At 48.8% G+C, this 20918-nt stretch overlaps 1 protein-coding gene across 1 annotated transcript in view; it reads left to right on the forward strand.

The window, feature by feature from the left end:
* The first annotated feature begins 9040 nt into the window (after nt 1-9040).
* Nucleotides 9041-20918, forward strand: part of LOC133492930 (collagen alpha-1(XVIII) chain-like) — a 29107-nt gene continuing 17229 nt past the window's right edge. The window contains exons 1-2 of the mRNA XM_061805780.1: nt 9041-9172; nt 9308-9372. Of these exons, the coding sequence (XP_061661764.1) occupies nt 9162-9172; nt 9308-9372 (76 nt within the window). The 5' untranslated portion in view covers nt 9041-9161. The remainder of the gene's footprint in view (nt 9173-9307; nt 9373-20918) is intronic.

Here is a 20918-nt window from a genome sequence, read left to right on the forward strand (position 1 = left end):
ATCGGGCGAGCCGCGCAGTCGCGAATTCGGGGTGTCCGGCAGAAGATCGGGAAAGGGGTCTGGCGCGGGTGGTGGTGGTGGTGGTGAGGGGGGGGGGGTCTTTGGGTTGCCAGGCAACAAGGAGGGCGGAGGGAGGGGCACAAGTGGTCCACTGTTGCCTCGCCGCTGCACCTGCCTGCCTCGCCCGCCTTCCTCCTCTTCATCGCTGTCGACTGTTGAAGGAGTGTGAAAGGAGGCCTTTCACGCTTGACGTGAAAACTTTTTTAAATTCAATAATTGGGTTAATAATTTAATTAATGGTTGTTAATAGTCATCTTCTTTCACAATGATCATAACTGCGTAAAATTGTTAAAGCACGCTTGTGAAGGTAGTGAGGATCGACAGTTTAAAAAAAAAAAAAAAAAGAAGTTGCCATTTTTGTCTGTGTTTTAAATTTCAGAATCAGAACGTTTGGGGACCACTCAATGGAAAATCATATTGACAGTCAAAAATGCTCCGGAATGTTTAGCCACGATTTCAGATGTTGCACTATTAAAACGGCGCACAACCAATTAACATCAAACATAATAGATGCATTTTTTTTTTAAATATAGATTAAACCTCGAATCTATCAGTTTTGTAGCTATTATATACTATATTTTTTTAGTCCCGATTTCATACCACGTTCGTCACTGTGCTTGTAAAAAAACCAAACCAAAAAAAGGCAAAATCATTGTCATTGTGTGAAGAACCGTTAGCGGTGAGTTGGGAATGAACCCCACCCCCACCCCCGTCCTCAGCGGTTTGTTATCGACTTTCCAATTGTCCCCTTTGGAAAATCAATGCGAGGACGAGGCGCCACAATTTATATATATATATATAATTTTTGTTTTGCTCTCCGCCGAGGCAATTTGCAATTTTGATCGATCATTTTCAACTTCCCGGCCTCTCGTGTGAAATCAAGACAAAGATAATTCATTATCGCTACTTTCTAGTGTTAATTGCTATCTGAAAAGTACATAATCACAGTAAAACAATACAAAAATAGAATTTTAAAATAAAAAAAAAAAATCACTGGTGTTGGACTTTGAAGGTCAATGTCCGCAAATGAATATCAATTTAGCTTGGCGACGACCACGCGCTAGCAAATTTAGCATTGTTAGGCTCTCGTTTTCAGCAAGTCTCGTTCAGAAAAAGCAAACGTCGCCAAACGGTGATTTCATATTTTCTCTCACGGAACGCGATGCAGCGTTTGGTCACGTCATTTCATGAACCTTAGCAGAACGTCGTTCAAATGTTTAGAAGCTAATCGTGGTAGCTAATGCGAACGTTCGGCACTTTAGGGAGCGCCGAGGCGCTGAGGCCGTTTGCGGCTTTCAAGACGGCTGGCAGCGCGAAACCTGTTGAGGATTTCACGACAAAAGTCAGCCGGCGACGGTGAGTTTCTGCACACAAATCACGTTGGAGGTTAAAGGTCGGAGGGACCGTTTGGACCTTATTCGGTGGACGTATTAATCATTTTTTAATTAGACATTCGGAAAGAAAAGTTGTCAAAGTTGTCCGGGCCGGTACGAGAGCTGGCAGCTTAGCTACCGCTAACTGCAAAAGTGGATTTTAGAAACCCGAATTGCCACAGACGGAACGGCGGCTCAGCTGCTAAAGTGTCGGCCTCGCAGCTCTCGGGTCCCGGTTTTAATCCCAGGACCCCCCGCGTGGAGTTTGCGTGTGCTCCCCCGTCCGTGCCTGTGTGGGCACTCCGGTTTCCTCCCGCGTCCCAAAAAAACATGCAACGTGAATTGGACGCTGTAAATTGCCCCAAGGTGTGATTGTGAGTGCGGCTGTTTGTCTCCGTGTGCCCTGCCATTGCCTGGCGACCAGTTCAGGGTGTACCCCGCCTCCTGCCCGTTGACAGCTGGGATAAGCTCCAGCACTCCCCGTCACCCTTGTGAGGATAAGCGGCTAAGAAAATGGATGGATAGATAGTCACAATCAAAAAAAAAAGGTTGTTACCTTACTGGGTTATTTTGATTTTTTAAAAATAGAAGCTATGTGACTAATACGTCTGGCTCACAATTCTGAGGTTGCGGGTTTGAATCCCAGATTCATCCCGGATTCCAAAAATGTGTGTCAAACAATGTTGAGACAAAAAGGACCCAACAAAGGATTTATTTTGTTGAATTTGCTTTTGTATAATGACGGAAATACTTGAATATGAAGATCCCGAGATTACGGGACATGATTTCTGTTTTTCATCCAAATATGACATCTGTTCGCACCAAAGAGCAAAAGATGCAATTTGGGGGAGGGACGAAACTGCAATGGGGCAAAATGACCACAAGGTGGCCCAGTTAGACCGCCGTTGTGCTCGCGTCCATAACAGGAAGTGCAGTGCGCATTGGTTAATACAATTTTTAAAATCTATGTGTGTATATATATATATATATATATATATATATTCTAAATACTAATGTATAATGCTTAAACATGGACAATTTTTTTTCCTTGACACTCCCGATATGGATATGAAATGTGATCAAATACACTTGACATCTGCAGCGCCATCTGGTGGACATATTGTATCGATGCAGACGCGCACACGACTTGGAGCCCTGGTGGCCATCAGCAGTGTGGAAAGTTGATCGATATTATATTTTATAAAAACGTGTCATTAATTTTACAAAGAAATGAAAAGCAAAAATTTGAAAATGCAACATATCGACGACAATAGATGAATATTGCAAACTATACATTGAGACGAGAGGGAGGGAAAGTTGACCCGACGGATATCTCGGAGTGCGGCCGTTCCGTTTGTCTCGATGTGCCCTGCGATTGGTTGGCGACCAGTTCAGGGTGTACCCCTCTTGCTGCCCGGTGACAGCTGGTGAGGGCTCCAGTACTCCCCCTGACCCTTCTGAGGATAGGCGGCTAAGAAAATGGATGGATGGTTGGATGGATGGATGGAAATTGCCCCTAGGTGTGATTGTGAGTGCGGTCGTTTGTCTCTATGTGCCCTGCGATTGGTTGGCGACCAGTTCAGGGTGGACCCCGCTTCCTTCCCGGTGACAGCTGGTGAGGGCTCCAGTACTCCCCCTGACCCTTGTGTGGATAGGCGGCTAGGAAAATGGATGGATGGATGGTTGGATGGATGGAAACTGCCCCTAGGTGTGATTGTGAGTGCGGTCGTTTGTCTCTATGTGCCCTGCGATTGGTTGGCGACCAGTTCAGGGTGGACCCCGCTTCCTGCCCGGTGACAGCTGGTGAGGGCTCCAGTACTCCCCCTGACCCTTGTGTGGATAGGCGGCTAAGAAAATAGAGGGAAATTGCCCCGAGGTGTGATTGTGAGTGCGATTGTTTGTCTCTATGTGCCCTGCGATCGGCTGACGACCAGTTCAGGGTGTACCCCGCCTCCTGCCCGTTGACAGCTGGGAAAGGCTGCGGCACTCCCCGAGACCCTCGTGAGGATAAGCGGCTAAGAAAATGGATGCGTAGATCTGGATCCAAAAGACAGAAATCTTTCTTTTGTGGCCCCCAATGTTGTTCTCACGGAGACGGAGGATTGTCATTGTCGACACAACCGAGTGAGGAAGATTAAAAAGAAAAGTAATTATGAATTATGTTTCCAAAAGTCATCAAAATATGAAAGGAATACTTTGAGAAACGGCCGTTTTTGTGTTTCGGGACGTCGAGGGAGGTAAAAACAGAAGTCAAGAGTCAAGCGTGAGCCATGAATTCCGTGTAAAACGTAACGAGCGGCGTGATTGTGATGATTTTCGGCTACTCGAGCAAACCGAAGCGAGCTGGAGAATTCATTTTTTCATTTTTTCCGCCGTATTTTCCGAAGGGATTTGCGGCCGGGGGCCAAACGCGGGATGAATGAACAAAGTCTGGCTGCCTGACTTACACGCACACCTACACACCTACACACACTTCCCTGCAAAATGCTTGCGCTCAGCCTTTAACGTTAAAAAATAAAATTACATTAAAATTAAAAACAGAGCCGGCGGTGCTTTCAATGACTGAATTCACGTTGGAAATGTCAACTTCGGACGTGAATTTCAAAGTGATGTTTTTTTTTCTTTACTTGACTACTTGGCAGTTGTTTATTTGCATTCTTGCACTGAAGTTTTGTGATGGAGGGGGCTCTCCCCCCCCCCCCCCAAGATCAGCTTTCAGTCTTAAATGCAGACGTGACCTTTCAACTCAGGCCGCTGCCAATCACTCTGAGCGCAGATAGACACAAAAAGCCCCCCCCCCCCCCCCACCTCCACCGCCACATGCCCCCGCACCCACTCTTGCCCCCCCCCCTCCCATTGTGGATGGCTGCTCTTTTGTCAACTAAACAGATCCCCTTCCATTCGGAACCACGTAGACATCCGAGACGGGCAGAACTTTCCTCATTTGGGTCGGAAGCAGATTGTTACATAAACACGCGTCAAACTGGATTGCAGCGTTTGTCACTTTCACATCAAGTATTTATTGACAAATGATATGAAAAAAGCACAAGTTTGAAAAGATTACAACACCCCCCCCCAAAAAAAAAAAAAAAAAAAAAACAAACTCAGTAACACGCAGACCGACATAACGACAATCCTCACGGGCATATATTACTTATCCTCTGCGAAGACCTCATCCTGGATCACTTAGTTGTGAAACTCTTCATTTATTCTACCGCCCCCTGGCGGCCTTACGAGTATGGCGACTGTGCTGTAGCTTCGATTTATCAAGCAAAAATCAGAGGGAAACACAAAATTGCGTCTGGAACCCCAACAAAACTGGTTCCAGCGCAACCACTGAAGAGGCTTGAGTTGGCGCCCCCCCCCCACCCCCCCGCCATTTTGGTTCCTCCCCCTTATTAGCGTCGACGCGTATCTGAGATCGGAACCCGAGACTCTCCCCCAAGGGAATCCCTGTGGGACTGGTCCCAAACGTCATCTTCTCCGTGGAATTCCCCCCAAGTCCACATGCTGCCGACACATGTCTTGCGTTTGCTTGTTATTGGAAACCGGTCAACCGACATACAGACCACGACGTAGCCCGGGACTCCCACCCCACACCCCCACCCGGTCTCACCAGAATCTCCTTGTGGCGTCATGACGCATACATCCCCCGGGGACCGGACGAGACGTTCGCTACGAAGTTGTGGTCCCGGTCTTCCCCCTTTCTGGTATCAAAACGTTGACTGGAAGGAACCAAACCGGCAGCGATCAGAAGATCCGCAAGACGTTTGAGCTTCTTCAGTTCTAAATCTTTGCTGTTTGTCAGAACGAAATCTCAAGTCTCAACCTTCGGGTTTAGAGCTAGTCCTGATTGACTATGGCAACAATCAGGCAAGAGTTCTCTGTCCGTTTCAGGCAAGTCCAGACTTCATTTCTTGAAGCCTTCCAAACTTGCTCGCTCACAAGGCGCACCCCCCTCAGAGCCCAATACTGCCCCGTTACTAGAGAGTAAAGGTGTCAGTCCTTCCACAATAAAAGCTGCCAGATGTTGCCAGAATCAAGTTAGATTTTGGAAATTCTGACTTTCTACCCTCGTCCGACCTTACGGCTTTATCGTGGAAAAGTCCCCACTTTTCTCTTGCAATATTCTGACTTATTACCTAGAAAAAAATTATTTTAAAAGAAAAAAGATGGCATCGGTCACCCGGGAGGGGCTCAGTGTCGAGTCGCTGCTCCTCCGCATTGAGAGGAGCCAGATGAGGTGGCTGGGGCGTCTGATCCGGGTGCCTCACGAACGCCTCCCTGGTGAGGTGTTCCGGGCACGTCCCACTGGAAAGAGACCCCAAGGACGACCCAGGACAAGTTGGAGAGACTTGGTCTCTCGGCTGGCTTGGGAATGCCTTGGGATCCCTCCGGAAGAGCTGGAAGAAGTGGCTGGGGAAAGAGAAGTCCGGGTATCCGTGCTGAAGCGACTTCCCCCCACCCTGACTACGTCCCTCGGGTGGCTTGGGAACGCCTCGGGATCCCTCCGGAAGAGCTGGAAGAAGTGGCTGGGGAAAGGGAAGTCCGGGTAACCCCCCTGGAGCTACTTCCCCCGACCCCGACTACATCTCTTGGCTGACTTGGGAATGCCTCGGGATCCCCCCGGAAGAGCTGGAAGAAGTGGCTGAGGAAGGGGAAGCCTGGGTATCCCTCCTGAAGGTACTTCCCCCCACCCTGACTACGTCTCTCAGCTGGCTTGGGGGCGCCTCGGGATCCCTCCAGAAGAGCTGGAAGAAGTGGCTGGGGAAAGGGAAGTCCGGGTGTCCCTGCTGAAGCCACTTCCCCCCACCCCGACTATGTTTCTCGGCTGGCTTGGGGGCGCCTTGGGATCCCTCCGGAAGAGCTGGAAGAAGTGGCTGGGGAAAGAGAAGTCCGGGTATCCGTGCTGAAGCGACTTCCCCCCACCATGACTACGTCCCTCGGGTGGCTTGGGAACGCCTTGGGATCCCCCCCGGAAGAGCTGGAAGAAGTGGCTGGGGAAAGGGAAGTCCGGGTAACCCCCCTGGAGCTACTTCCCCCGACCCCGACTACATCTCTTGGCTGACTTGGGAATGCCTCGGGATCCCCCCGGAAGAGCTGGAAGAAGTGGCTGAGGAAGGGGAAGCCTGGGTATCCCTCCTGAAGGTACTTCCCCCCACCCTGACTACGTCTCTCAGCTGGCTTGGGGGCGCCTCGGGATCCCTCCAGAAGAGCTGGAAGAAGTGGCTGGGGAAAGGGAAGTCCGGGTGTCCCTGCTGAAGCGACTTCCCCCCACCATGACTACGTCCCTCGGGTGGCTTGGGAACGCCTTGGGATCCCCCCGGAAGAGCTGGAAGAAGTGGCTGGGGAAAGGGAAGTCCGGGTAACCCCCCTGGAGCTACTTCCCCCGACCCCGACTACATCTCTTGGCTGACTTGGGAATGCCTCGGGATCCCCCCGGAAGAGCTGGAAGAAGTGGCTGAGGAAGGGGAAGCCTGGGTATCCCTCCTGAAGGTACTTCCCCCCACCCTGACTACGTCTCTCAGCTGGCTTGGGGGCGCCTCGGGATCCCTCCAGAAGAGCTGGAAGAAGTGGCTGGGGAAAGGGAAGTCCGGGTGTCCCTGCTGAAGCCACTTCCCCCCACCCCGACTATGTTTCTCGGCTGGCTTGGGGGCGCCTTGGGATCCCTCCGGAAGAGCTGGAAGAAGTGGCTGGGGAAAGAGAAGTCCGGGTATCCGTGCTGAAGCGACTTCCCCCCACCATGACTACGTCCCTCGGGTGGCTTGGGAACGCCTTGGGATCCCCCCCGGAAGAGCTGGAAGAAGTGGCTGGGGAAAGGGAAGTCCGGGTGTCCCTGCTGAAGCCACTTCCCCCCACCCTGACTATGTTTCTCGGCTGGCTTGGGGGCGCCTTGGGATCCCTCCGGAAGAGCTGGAAGAAGTGGCTGGGGAAAGGGAAGTCCGGGTGTCCCTGCTGAAGCTACTTCCCCGGACCCCGACTACATCTCTCGGCTGGCTTGGGAACGCCTCGGGATCTCTCCGGAAGAACAGGAAGAAGTGGCTGGGGAAAGGGAAGTCCGAGTGTCCCTCCTGAAGCCACTTCGTCCTCGACCCAACCCAGAGGAGCGGTAGAAAATGGATGGAAGAAGGGATTGCGGGACCACACATGGCGGCCACGTTGAATCCACAACGTTGGAGAAGGCTGACGCGCACGAGCGCACGCGAAATGCAAGAAATGTCGCAAGAGAAACTCGCCAATGCCGCTCGGCGCGAGCGTCTTATCGGCGGCGGCGTGGCCTCTCCCGACGGCGTCCCTCGCATGCCGGCCCGACGCTTATCTGGAACCGGGTCTTTATCTCCGCCGTCCTCGGTCAAGGAAAATTCCGAAAAAAAAAAAAAAAACACTTCAGACCGAACAAGGTGGCAGAAACAAGGACGATGACATCACTTTCTTAATATATTACACGCATAACATTAAAGGAAAATTAAATCCATAAATGTCGACGTGCATATTTACGACAGCCAATGGCACCGAGCGTGTATTTTAGCGACTATCTATGATACGAATGCCAAACGTCACGCGAACAAGTTAACGTGAAAAGCAGCATTATACGCCGAAAAAAGATAACGGAGAGACAGCTCGGCATTCCAGGACCAGAACGCAAAATTATGTTTTCCGTATATTCAGAATATAAAAATAAAAAGTCGACGCACGACTTGGAGCCCTGGAGTCCCGTCCCAGCTTCGACAAACCACGTTGACCCCCTCTTGGTGGGGGGGGGGGGTCTCGTAAACCCGGCGGAGGTGGCTTCCGGGGGGGGGGGGGCGCCTCTTTAAGAGCTTGTAAAGCCGTTTGAAGTTCTTTACAGAGACAAATTACGCGCGCCTAATAGTGAGCAGCGCCTTGTTTATAACATTGTAATTACTCTACTTGCAATTTCAAAGTTTAGACGGCCTTTTGATGGTACGCTTCATGTAAAGTGCTTTTAAAGTAAAATCCAAGTCTAATCTTAAGGGTCACTTGCATGTATTTTTATAATTGCACATTATATTCTACACGTTGACTGCGGGGTTCCTCTGGGCTCCCTGTTCGGCCCTCTGTTTTTCCCCAACATTCTCGCGATTTCGTCGAGAGCGTTCCCCGAAAACTGCCACGGCATCGTTAAATTAGGAGCCATCGGCGCGTTTTCGTGAAGCGTCCGACCGGCTGCGCGTTTTGGGCCAGCGCTGGACGCCCGTAAAATGTCGCGATTTGGAATTCCGTCAACGCGGGAGCGAAAAAAGACGAACTCGGGTGAGCAGAATTACATCGAAGAAGAAGTCTTTAATGTATATTTGAAGCCGTTTCTTTGCATAATTAAAGACTCTTCGGTGGCTTAAAAGATGTTTTCAGGTCAAGGCTACACGGGAAGAGATCAAAGTGAAAGTGAGGAAGAGGAGAGGATGACGACGACTTCACTGCAGTGCGCTAATTTGTGCGAGGACGGGATTAGAGGCCGGTGGTCCAGAGTCGGGTTTCAAACTCCCCTCCCATTTTTTTTTTTTTTTTTTGGAGACGACGCACTGAAGCTGCTTTGTTTGGACCGGGAGGAGGAGGAAGAGGAGGAGGCGGCGGAGGAGGAGGAGAAGCTGGCTTTTAAGCCCGGAGCTGAGGCGCAGGACTCCGAGTGGACTCCATCTCTCTCTCTCTCTCTCTCTCTCTCTCTCTCGCGTGAGCAGAGTTCAGTTGGGATCCAAAGCCGTCAAGATGAACTTGCGGTACGTCAACGAAACCACTGAACAACTTTTAAAACGCGTTCACTGCCATTGACGGCGTTAGACGTCAATTGTCCGGGAACCGCTTGATTAGACTTTGAGTCCGACTTTTCATTTGATTGATTTATTTGTGCGCAGGATTCCTCCCTGGTGTTCTGGATTATTCCTAGTCCTGAGCTTCTCGGCGGGCTTCCAGCCGGACGGTGAGTTTCTTCTCTCTCTGGTTGTGATGATGATGATGATGCGTCTCGGGTTGACTCGGGAACAAATGAGTCCTTCCATCCAAGGACCGGATAGGTTTTGCGCTCGCTCGGGATGCAAAGAGTATTTCGGATCTGACAGGCGGGAAGCAGAACACGTGGCCCATCTCCTGTGTTTGGCCAACTTTGCTTTTGTGTAGAATTTGAGCAAAAAATGCGCTTAAAGTTGACATTTTGAAGGTCTCTCGGCGTCTTTTTCCATTTGTGGGAGACAAAACACGAACATGAAATAAACAAAACGGAAAAGTACATTCGTCGGAATGGCGTTTGTGTGCCCAGTTGGTTTCCCGATTTTGCTGACTCGCCCGTATTTCCACATAGAACCCTCAGTGTGTAGCCGCTTACCAAATATTTAGTCAAACCGCGCCGTGTCCCCAGTGTGCGTATACATTTTTTTTTTAACCATGCCCATCCGTTGAAGTGATGTTTCTGGTTGTCCACTGATCCATTTCCCGGTTTATTGCCCCCTTTGTGGCGGTTATCTGTCTGTCTGTCTGTGGTATAATCTCAAACCACATCTGTTTCCCCATCTGCGCCAATCCGGGTGGTCGGGTCTCTGCCTGCCGCGCTACATTTTTTTTTTCATGGCATTTCTGGACACGCGACGCTTTAAATGCTCGCGTTTTCCAATCATGAGTTTATTCAGGGAGGGGGCGGTGGTGGGGGTGGAGGCAACAACACGACAGAACTTCCTCAAATTGATTTCCCGCAGTCCGTCTCATTAGCAACTTTTAACTAGCGGCGGCGATTGAAGAGCCGCACTAATGACGCCGATAAAATCCCGAGTGCGTGTTTGTGTTGTCTGATAAGATCAGCTTGGAACAAAAATTAGCCGCTCAGAAGAGTGGAAGCGCTCCAAATTTCACGAGAGGCGCATCCGCAGTTTGCGTGCGGGATACGCGCCGCTCGTTTCCACGGTGACGTGATGTTTTGGTCGCTTGATTAGGTACACCCGCGCGCTCCATTCCCGCGCCGGCCGCGGTGCGGTTAACCCGAGCTGTGGTCGGCGCGTGACAAAAAGCAGCATTGCGCTCGCTAGTTCCCCCTCGCGCCGTAATTGGGACCCGCCCTGAGCGAGATGGAGACCCCATCCAGACAAGAGTGGGATTGTTTGCCGTGAAACCGGAATGAAAACGTGCCATAAAACTCATTTTGACTTCTTTTAGCTTAGGAGGAAGGAAATTGGGGTTGGCGTCGGGTGGCCCGGACTGGAGAAGTCGCACAGAACATCGATTTTTGTCATATCGGTCGCCTTACGCCATTTTAGGGTTTTGACACACTAAAATTACTTCGTTTGTCAACAATATGTATATATTTTTTTAAGATGAAGCTACAATTTCTGCACAGCTAACATAGTCGGGCATTGAAGTGATTCAGGAAAAATCTGCAGCCAATCATACAGCAAATGTAGCCAATTTTAGCTCGTTAGCTCTTTGAACCATATACTTGGTAAGGTAGAAAAATCTGCCAGTTGGGAATGTAGCTAACATCCGATTATTATCTTTTTGGAGCCACACAACTAACATAGTCGGGCGTTGAACTGATTCAGGAAAAATCTGCAGCCAATCCTAGAGCAAATGTAGCTAATGTTAGCTCGTTAGCTCTTCTAAATACATACTTATTGTAGCTAAATTATACATGCTAACTCATTAAGATGGGCAGCCATGTGTCCATTGTAGCAAAAATAAGCTTGGTAAGGAGGAAAAATCTGCCGGTTGGCAAAGCAGCTAACATCTGAATTGTTGTCCTTTGGAGCGACACAACTAATGCAGCTAATGCTAGCGCGCTAATTCGGGAAATGCAGCCAGCTAAACATCAAACATGGCCAACATTAGCTTGCTAACTCACATATGTTTATCTATCCATTCAACTACGTTTAGCCACTCGCCAGGTATATATCTGTGTGGCTATATTTGCCTGCTAACTCTGATAACCACGTAGCTTTTATAGATAACTTCTGTGCTTCCATTTTTTTCAGCAACACGTCTACTATTATCCTTCCGATTCAAATCTGTTTTTTTTTCTAGCCATACGTCTCACTTTGTAGTTCTGGAACTCCACCAGCCAGCCATGCAGCTAATGTGGCTAACAATATTTAGCCACACTTGCTTGGGTGTCCGCTCGAAGCTAACACAGCCAAAATATTTCAAAATTTAAATGCTTTTGGCTGACAAAGCAACTGTGCAGATTGACTGAAGTATTTTTTTTTTTTTTTTAAACTTGCGGTTTCCTGGAAGCTATTAGTGGCACGGACGTGATTTCGAGTTTTTGCTCTTTCCAAACAAATCAGTTCAAGTAATTGCCATTTGGGTGCATGCTACTGTTGTCCGAACGTCATGTCAAGTCTTTGGCCAATCAAAAAAAAAAAAAATGTAAACTCCGGAGCGAACGTTCCGCCGGGCGTCCTCACGTCCGTCGTAGCTCGGCGCTGTAATTCTTTCCAAAAAGCTGCGTCCTGTCAGGATCTTGTCCAAACAACCGGCTCGGCTTCCGCGGCGCGTTTGATGGCAGCCGTCATCTGGTCCGCAGTACTGCGGCGTCCAAAAAAAATGACTTCACGAGCCGACCGCCACATCGTCGCTAGCCTCTTGTGATGCCCCGAGTATGGATAAAAGTCAGGTTTCTTGGAGATAATTTAACACAAATAATGAATATATTTTAATGAACCAATTTTTTTATTTTTTTAGAAAGAAACAGCTCAACAAGCGCAAGAAATATGATTGGAGTCTTGATCATGTCAAAGCTTGGGACGTCCATATTTTGCTGGCTGCTGCATTATTTTAACAAGGTGGGGGCGGGGGGGGGTCTTCACAAGGCCAAATAAAGAGCGGACCCTCTTTGAAGTTGAGGTAAATAAAGAAGGGAAGCGTCGCCATACACAAACGTCACATTCCACTTGCCACCAAACAGTCAAATCCATCTTATTTATTGTTTTCCTCCACTTTTTTTTTTTTTTTTTTTTGGGGGGGGCATTTTTCTCCGTGTGTCAAAATGAACTTCAAAGTGTGTTTTGAAAAGGAAACGTTTAAAGCCCCCACGCAGGAAGTCAAAGCGGCGTGGAGTGGTGGCGTGCTATCTAAATGGAGGCGCACAAATCAAAACGTGTGCGTCACCCCGCAGGGAGGAACAGGAATTGGCTAAATTTACTCACGACCAAACAAGAAAAGTCCACTTTGCGCGCTGGACGCTTGGCGGCAAAAAAAAACAAAACCAATTGTGAGGACGAACGCAGGAAGCGGCAGCGGCGTGTCGCACCTCGCCTTGGCTAATTGTAATTTGGCAATTGAGATCAAAGAACTCAGCAATAACTCATTGGGTTTCAGGCTAATCGTTGTTAGCTTGGCGCGTGTCAGCTCGGAGATTTTTTCGTCGTGGAAAAGTTGGCTTTACGGCGAATGTTACGGGGCAGTCTGGCCTTGACAGTGGACCTTCCTGATCTGGTTTCTTACGCACCTCGGCTTTTCTGCGTTGTTAGCTTAAGGCATATTAGCTCAGACGTGCAGATTTTGAGGTGTCTCCTGGTCTAGTTTTACGGTGCTTTTAGCTGTGCAAATTTAGGGACGCATCATTGCACGTCTATGTTTGGAGTTAACGTTTAGCACATTAGCACTGACGTATCATTTAGCACGTTGGCTCAAATATTTCTGTGTAGTACGTCCTTGTTTTCTATAAGGTGCATCAAGAATACAAATTTACTGGAGTCTGATACCTCATCTGTCCTGTTGTTAGCTTTTAACATGTACTACAAACAGTAGTACGCTTTTAGCATGCTAACAGCCACACAGTGCATCCAGTGTGCTCGTGTGGGACGTTACCTTCACGTATGAGTGCATGGATGGAACAACATTCCCGGAGGAAGCAGCTTTCAGTCGAACATCCAAAAATGTGTCACGTCCAAAAATTGTTTGTTGTTCTGGGAGCGCCTGGCATCCTGGTGTCTGGAAATCCTGGAGCTAGCTCGCATGGAAAGAGTTAGTCAGATTCGGTGGGGGGGACGGGGACGGGGGGGCGCTGATGGTGCTGAAAACAAGCAGGTGACTGTTATGTTGTCGTACCAGAAGGTCACAGAGGCCTGAGAGAGCGATGACGTCAGCATCCTGAAACATTACATTGACTACAACATTATTATTTCAATATAACAATAATCATAATGAGAATAGTACAACAACCTAGCAACTACTAAATGTGACCGATATACTTCCATATTTTTGAAATCATCAAAGCTACATAGCTAAAACCACCCAGCCTGGTAAATCCGTCTCCTAGCCGCACGGCTAACACGGTCAGCCAGCTAATGGCTGTACTGCTAATGCGGCTAACATTAACGCCGTTTGCTAGCCACACTCGTCACAGATAATTTAACCGACAAAATCGGGCTAGCTAGTGTAGCTAACAACCTATAACTCAAATATTTTTCTTACAATGCAATATAATGTGGCTAATTTGGTGGCGAGCTACTCAGCTAATATATTTAATATAATTAGTTAAGGACGGCAACAGAAAAAGCAGTTTTTGATTATTGGAAAAAAGTTTTACCGGCAGAGCAAATGGCAAAGACTTGAATACCTTCAATTTTGGAGAAACCGTCGGTAAAACACCCAAAAGTAGTCGGCTTGGTGGTTCCGGGACGCAACTCTGGTTGTTTTGTTGCGTTATTGTTTTGTTTGCTCAGCTGGGCCGCAGCTGCGTTGCTTTGGGCCCGTCGGCATTTGAAGCGAAGGTTTGCTCCGATTGTCGGCTGGTAAACGCGAACAATCCAGTTCCCAGTTGTTACGAGGTTGTTTAAATTAACAAAAAAAAAGTTTACACTAGTTGATACGCAGAGCCGTTGGCCGCTCTTCTATATCTAAATATTTCTGTTCGGAAAAACCGCAGCTTGTTGCAATGTTGATATTAAACGCTAGCAAATGACATGGCTACGGGAAATTAAGTGACTTCGGAGTTAGCTTGTTGTCTTGCACCAGGAATGAAAGAACCAGCTGATCTGAAGTTTCTATATTTATCATTATCATTCCCGACGACTACACTTTCCGCACACATCCAACATTTTTCACAATTCATATAACAACCACCACGTTCGCCTTGTTTTCCATTTTAATGAACGGCGTAGCGTTTCGGTTCCGGGTCAGCTTTCCTCCAAACGGCTCTCCCCGCCGAACGTCGCGTTTGAGCTTGAACGAGGCCCCGCGGTTTTGTGGTCGCCCCGTAATGGGAAGCCAAACCCGTGGGCGAGCGGGACGCCGTCGTTAGCGCGACTGGAGAACCGAGACCGGGATTTGCCTGGCAAAAGCCAAGCGAGAGTGAATTATCCGTCGTCTTTTGTACCGTGTTCATTTTGGCGTTTCAGTTCTGTGTTTCTTACGTTACGACCAGATTTTTACATTTTTGGACAGGGCGTGTGATATCCCATTTCTGAAAATATGGCGTTTAGTGGCTTGCTGCGCTCCAATGCAAACAAATAACGCAATTTTGATTGTAAGAAGTCCGGTCACCACGGAGGAGAATTTAATTCTATTTTAAGAAGCGGAGGCATCCGCCGCTGGCTGGAGAAAAACTGTACTGTTACCTTATCAGATAAAAAAAGATAATAATGAAATGCAAAAACATCTCCATTTGACCAAAAATGGACACGAGCAAGCTGAAAAGGTCGTAAAATCGAGCAAGGCGTTCGGGGATGAGTCCTCAGGTTCTGGCAAAGGGTTTTCCGAGCCCCTGCAATCAGGATTCTCAGGACATCGCGTCCATCCACGCATCATTTCCCCGCAACAGCAGACAATTTGTTTGCGGGAGACGACCCGGAACCAATCGAGTCGCGATCCACTCGCAACCGGGCTAAACTGTTTTGGAGCAGAGAAAAATTGGAATTTGCAGGCGGAAAGTAGACAAAGTTTCGGTCAGGCAGTGAGTCGGATTGCCGGAGCAGGAAGTGACCCGACGCGGTCCGAACTGCCAGCCTGCCAGCAGGTTCTTGTTTGGGGATCTTTACGGCAGCTGGCAGACACATGTGACCTGCTCTGTTTTAGGAAGGCGAGAGGCTCTCGCTTCCAAATCGGGAAATCTTTTTTTACGGGTCGGGGAAGCGCGCACGTGCGTGCCCACACCTGAAGCAGTGATTCTGTTCGGGAAGTTCCCTCAAGTTCTCGGACCTCACGTGGTTCCCGCAGCTGTAAACGGCTCTACTACTTTTCACACCTATGGATAAAAATGTCAGAAGAGAGCAAAAAAAAAAAAATGCAGAATTTGCTGCGATGACTTCTTGAAGGCTTCGGCGATGACTTTTGACAAGATGCCAGATTGTCGCGAGTCTTTTTGGGTTCTTCGTCCGCATCAAACGGCGAAATCCAAGCAGGCCTTTATGGTTCGTGCACCTGGAACGGGAAAGACGCTTCCCCCAAACTTTTGCCGTACGAGTTATTTAGCCACAACCGAGAACAACGCAAATAGAAATACATCGCCAACAAGTTACAGTGTGTTTTGGTCAGATGATACCAATCTATTACATGATAGCACGTAGAGTAAACGGTTCAAAACGGGCTAAGAACAAGCGCAGCAATCCCTCGCTAGCGACTTTTAAACGCCGATTTCGGGTCGAATGAGGTGCGCTTTTGTTATTTGCTGCGGCGTGTTCCACGTGTTTGAGTGCAGAAAATCGAAAAGATCGACCAAAAGTACGGGAACACAGAGGTTAGCAAAACTGCTGAAACGCAGAATGCGGGTGGTGCTATGGGTGGTGAACAGAGATCCAAGACGGGCTGCGCGCTTACCAATAAGTCGTTTGGGGATGAAAACAGACCAGTCAATAAAGTATTGCGTTTTTCTCCCATGCTACTCATTACACTCTTGGATTTTCTCCGTCTGACTGACATTGAAAACTAAATGGACCGTTGGGTGTCTCTGTACCCAAGTAATTAGCTGAGGAATTTTAGATCCAACGTGTCTGTTCTCGGTTTCTGGGCTTTTTTTTTTTTTATTATTATTATTATTTTTTTATTGCGGTTCCTGTAAGTGCGCTGAGAGCAGCGGGGGGGGGGGGGGCGTTACACAGAGCGTGGAGCCCTCCTGTCAGAATCTTTTCCAAGGATTTCGGGCTGATCGGGACTCTCTGGAAGTGTCCGCGTTGGAGTCTCCGTCGACTCGACTGGCTGATGAGTCGAGCCAGAGCAGATGGTATCACTCAGAAGCACCCCCCCCCCCACCCAACCCCTCCCATCCCTTCTCCCCGCTTTCCATCAACCCCCCCCCTGTAAGAACAGTTTACACAAGTATCTCCAATGTGACGAACAAAAACATGGCGGACCTTCAGCTGACTCCAAAGCTTTGGCATCGGTTGCTGAGTGTGATCGGGGGGGGGATTGATGTCTTTGGGGGCTGTTTTATGGCTCGATGCTGACTAAGATGAAACATCGCCGTTAAATTGCAGTTGTTGACGTTTGAGTTGCGCCCTGCTACATTCGCTGGAGTTCATTGTCGTCGGAGGGCTCAAACTCGCTCGGGGTCTTTTGGGCCTACTTGGGAAGACAACTATTTGGACTTTGGCTCTCGGCAGTGTTGAACCTGCCAGCGCGTGTGAGCGTGCTGGGAAGTCAAAAGTCGGATAACACTGACCCAATTTTTACACTATATGGTCAACTAAGAACTGCTTCTAATGTTTTGGCACCGGAATTGGAATTTTTGGACCCAAAACAGAACGAGTGTCTTTTCAAACCCGACCCCCACCCTATACATATTGTACGCACACAGTACATTCAGACAGCGTACATTGACATACTTTCAAATATCTTACAGCAACTTTCTGGGGACAAGTAGCTGAGGAAAAACTCAGAACTTGATCCTGCTTCAAATGAATTTTGGATGAAACGCAAGAATGTGCTCCTCGCACCGCAGAACTCCTTTGACGCAAGCCCCCCACCCCTCGCTTCTATACCTGTCCCACAGAAGGACCTCATTGTGTTCCAAAAGTGCGTAGCGCTCAGCTCTGGATTCATCCGTTTTTGACATCAAGAACCACTTGAACGTTGCCATGACCTGAAAATAATTTCAGGGGTCCCCATTTTTCAATGGTCCTGACACATTGCACAGTCAACTCGTTATTTTTCAGGGTTTTTGTTTTGGGTCATGACCTAGAAGTCTTCCATGTACAAATATGCATTATGACTGTAAATATGTCTTTACTAACACTTGAGCGTGGTTTAGTGATGGACTGCAATGTGTTCCACAGTCCAGTTTGACCCGGAAGAATCTAGATTCTTTGGACTCGCAGAATGATGACGAAATGCTCCATCCCAAAACCAACCCAGTTCTTTTCAAATTCTCAGGTTCCTCCTCGAGCTAACTCCAGAACCGGGACCGATCCAAGAACTTCATTTCGCTTCCTCCAAATATGATGACAAAGTACCTGATACTTGAGTGGATCAAGCAGAAATTTCTTAAATCCAAAGTCTTCGAGTACTGTGTGGAGTGTAGGTCTGTGAGAATTTGCTGCGGCAATGTTGTCCCAAGAACCAGCCCCAGGACTAAGTGGCCTTGATCCACTCAGTCTCAGAAAAACGGGCGGCTTTGTTTCTATTCGAAGTGACGGCGCCCTCACATTGAACGTTCCCGATAGGAACGCTCAAGCTCGACTTTTGCTCCGTCACATTTTCTTCCAGTGAGTCAGCACTCGAGTGGGACGGCAAACCATTTGGGGGGTGAACTGAGTCAGTCTGGCGCCCGAGGTTCTCCCCCCTGGTTATGACCTAATCATCTTGACTTAGTAATCCCCCTGGGGCAAATTCATTCAACGACTCCCATGGAGACGTTGGATTCCGCGGCATGAGGCTAAAGGGGCCTTGCGGTTGGGAGTTCAATGCCTTGCCCGGGAGCGGGAATCAGGAAACAGAACCTGACAGTTTTTTTTTTTATCCCAAAATTGAGTCTTTATATCATAGGGACCCGTTATTATCGCCATTCTCCCGATCCCATTGTTTTGCCCTCGGGGCCAATTTATGGCTTAACAAAAGCTCCAGTGCATCCGCTAGTTTCTCTGCTACTTTGATGTTTATCTCGGTCTTTAGCGGAATATTTACCCTCCTTTGGGATCGATCCACAACTTCATTTGTCTAGCGCTCACAAAGTCAGTTAGGAGGAGTCCCATTTTTAAATTTAGGAAGCTTCACGCCGCTATGAATGCATCAGTTCGATGGAAACAGGCTAACAAACAACAGTGGGGGAGAACCGGGTCGTTGGTGTTTACTTCTGGGCATCGGCGGGACTACTATAACCCAAACCCTACTATAACGCTAACTCTAAGCCTAATATAGATCTGTTTATTCTTACGTTAGATGGCGCCGCAGCAGCTTTTCATGAACGTCACCGAATGGCTCAGATTAGCGTCGTTATCGTTGTTCTGACCACTCGGAAAGTAAACAGAAGAAGCCAACGTCTGGTCCCTGACGAACAAAAGTCTTGCGGCTTCAGTCGAAATGAGAAATGAGGTCGCCCGACGGCGGCGACAGACAACTGCATCGCCAAAGACGGCTTGAAGACACCGCGCGACAACGCAAAGCCGGTGTTTGAGCTTCTTGCTGCGTTTGTGTCCGGGTCCGCGATCGTTGCGCGAATGCTGACCGTCAAGCGTTGACACGTTTCGATTCCACGAGGGTGCCGCCGAGGCAAATGTCATACGTAGTACACCCCAAAACGTGAATCTCAGAGAGTTTTTGAGATTTTAACACACCTGAGAACTTGTAACATTGAGTCACATGACCCTGGAGAGGGAAAATGACCAATTGGGCCAAATTGGACATTCTCACGTCAGGGTTTACTCACTTTTGTTGGCAGTTCTTTCGACATTAGTAGATGTCCGCAACGTTATTTTGAGGGCAATTTTTCCAACAAAAGAAAGATGTAGCTGAAGTGCTTCATCTTTTTTTTTTTTTTTTTTTAATGAATCCAGCATGATTAAAATTGCCGCGTTGCTCATCCGCCGTTGGCCAGCGCTGGAATCCCCCCCACCCCCAAAACATTTGGTGTTGAAGACTAATTTCCTCTCGAGCCAACGAGGTCATCTGACAATCTTTCTTTTTTTTTTTTTTTTCTCCACCCTTGAACATTTTTTTTTTATTATTATTGGTTCCCAACGCCGAATGAAGTCAGCCTTCCACTCAGCTCAGTTTACCGAAAACACGAAGAGCGCGTCACAGTTGGCGCGCGCCCGTCGTCGTGCACTCTGCACGTCGGCCAAGCGCGAGCGCGGTCGCGCGTGAAGTCCCCGCAGATGCGACTCGCGCCGGGACCGTTTGTGTTCCGCCATCGAGAATACGCTGAAATTTGTCATGTTAATGGCAACCAAATGGCGAAGTGATCTCACGGCGTGCGGCCGCCGTCGAGTTTCTCGCGGTGCGTGAGGGCATGACAAGCGCGCATGTCTTAATTGCGCCGGGCGCGCCTGCTTCTCATCAGCGCAGTCCGTCTTTTCGACGGCTGTAGAAGGATTGTTTTTCCGGCGTAATCAGTCCTGTTGCTGAACGCGGACTGAAATGTCGGCGAATGTGACCGCAAAGGCATTAAACGCCCGACCGTCGTCAGTGATTTTGAGGAAGTCCCGTCGAAGTGATACACCTCGAGTGAAAGACTCTGATCTTTTGAAGGTCTGACGAGCGGAGTTTAGCCTGGGTTGTTAGTGGAAATGACTGAGAGTCTTCGCCACGCAGTCCATTTTAGTTATCGTGGATGGCGGCACGGTGGTTCAGCTGGTCAAGGGCTGGCCTCGCAGTTCTGAGGACGCAGGTTAGCCCTGCGATTGGCTGGCAACCAGTTCAGGGTGTACCCCGCCTCCTGCCTGCTGGGATCGGCTCCGGCACTCCCCGCCACCCTCATGAGGATAAGCGGAAAAGAAAATTTGCGGATGGACGGATGTTATCATGGATTCTGAAGTGTTTTGGCCCTTATTCACAAGTCTTTGGTCTTCCGGTGGTATCTTGATGCCAAGGAACTATGTTGAAGTGAGGGGGGAGTGTTTCATTGAGCTTGACCATCACCTTGTCTTGTCCCCAAAAAGTGCTCTGCTGCCATTTTGTGGCATCTACAGGTACTTATTGACCTTTTTGCTGCATTTATTATTATTTTTGGTATTTGTGGCAGGGCTCGATCACAAATTGATCTTAAGTCAAAATATTAGGAACAGCTGTCCACAAGAGTCTCCGTTGACCCAGTTGGACATGTTCTGAAGAACCGAGTAACCCCCCCGCTCTGGAGTATTTGGATCTTGCTCACCGGGACCAAGACCAAGACCAAGCCACATAAACACGGGTCGCCGTGGAAACGGCTACACCAGAAGAAGGAGCACTTGGGGAATAAATGTTGCAGTGTAATCCCACCAGAAGGGCGTTTTGTCTTACTCAGACCACCGCTGCCGCCTCCCCGGGAAAAAGGGCGTTCACCTGACCCAAACCCGAGCCATCCCTCAACGGCTCGATTACGCGTCGGCCGGTTTGCCTTCGGCGCAGGTG

Source organism: Syngnathoides biaculeatus, chromosome 19, assembly GCF_019802595.1.
Source record: "Syngnathoides biaculeatus isolate LvHL_M chromosome 19, ASM1980259v1, whole genome shotgun sequence".
In the NCBI taxonomy this organism is placed as follows: Eukaryota; Metazoa; Chordata; class Actinopteri; order Syngnathiformes; family Syngnathidae; genus Syngnathoides; species Syngnathoides biaculeatus.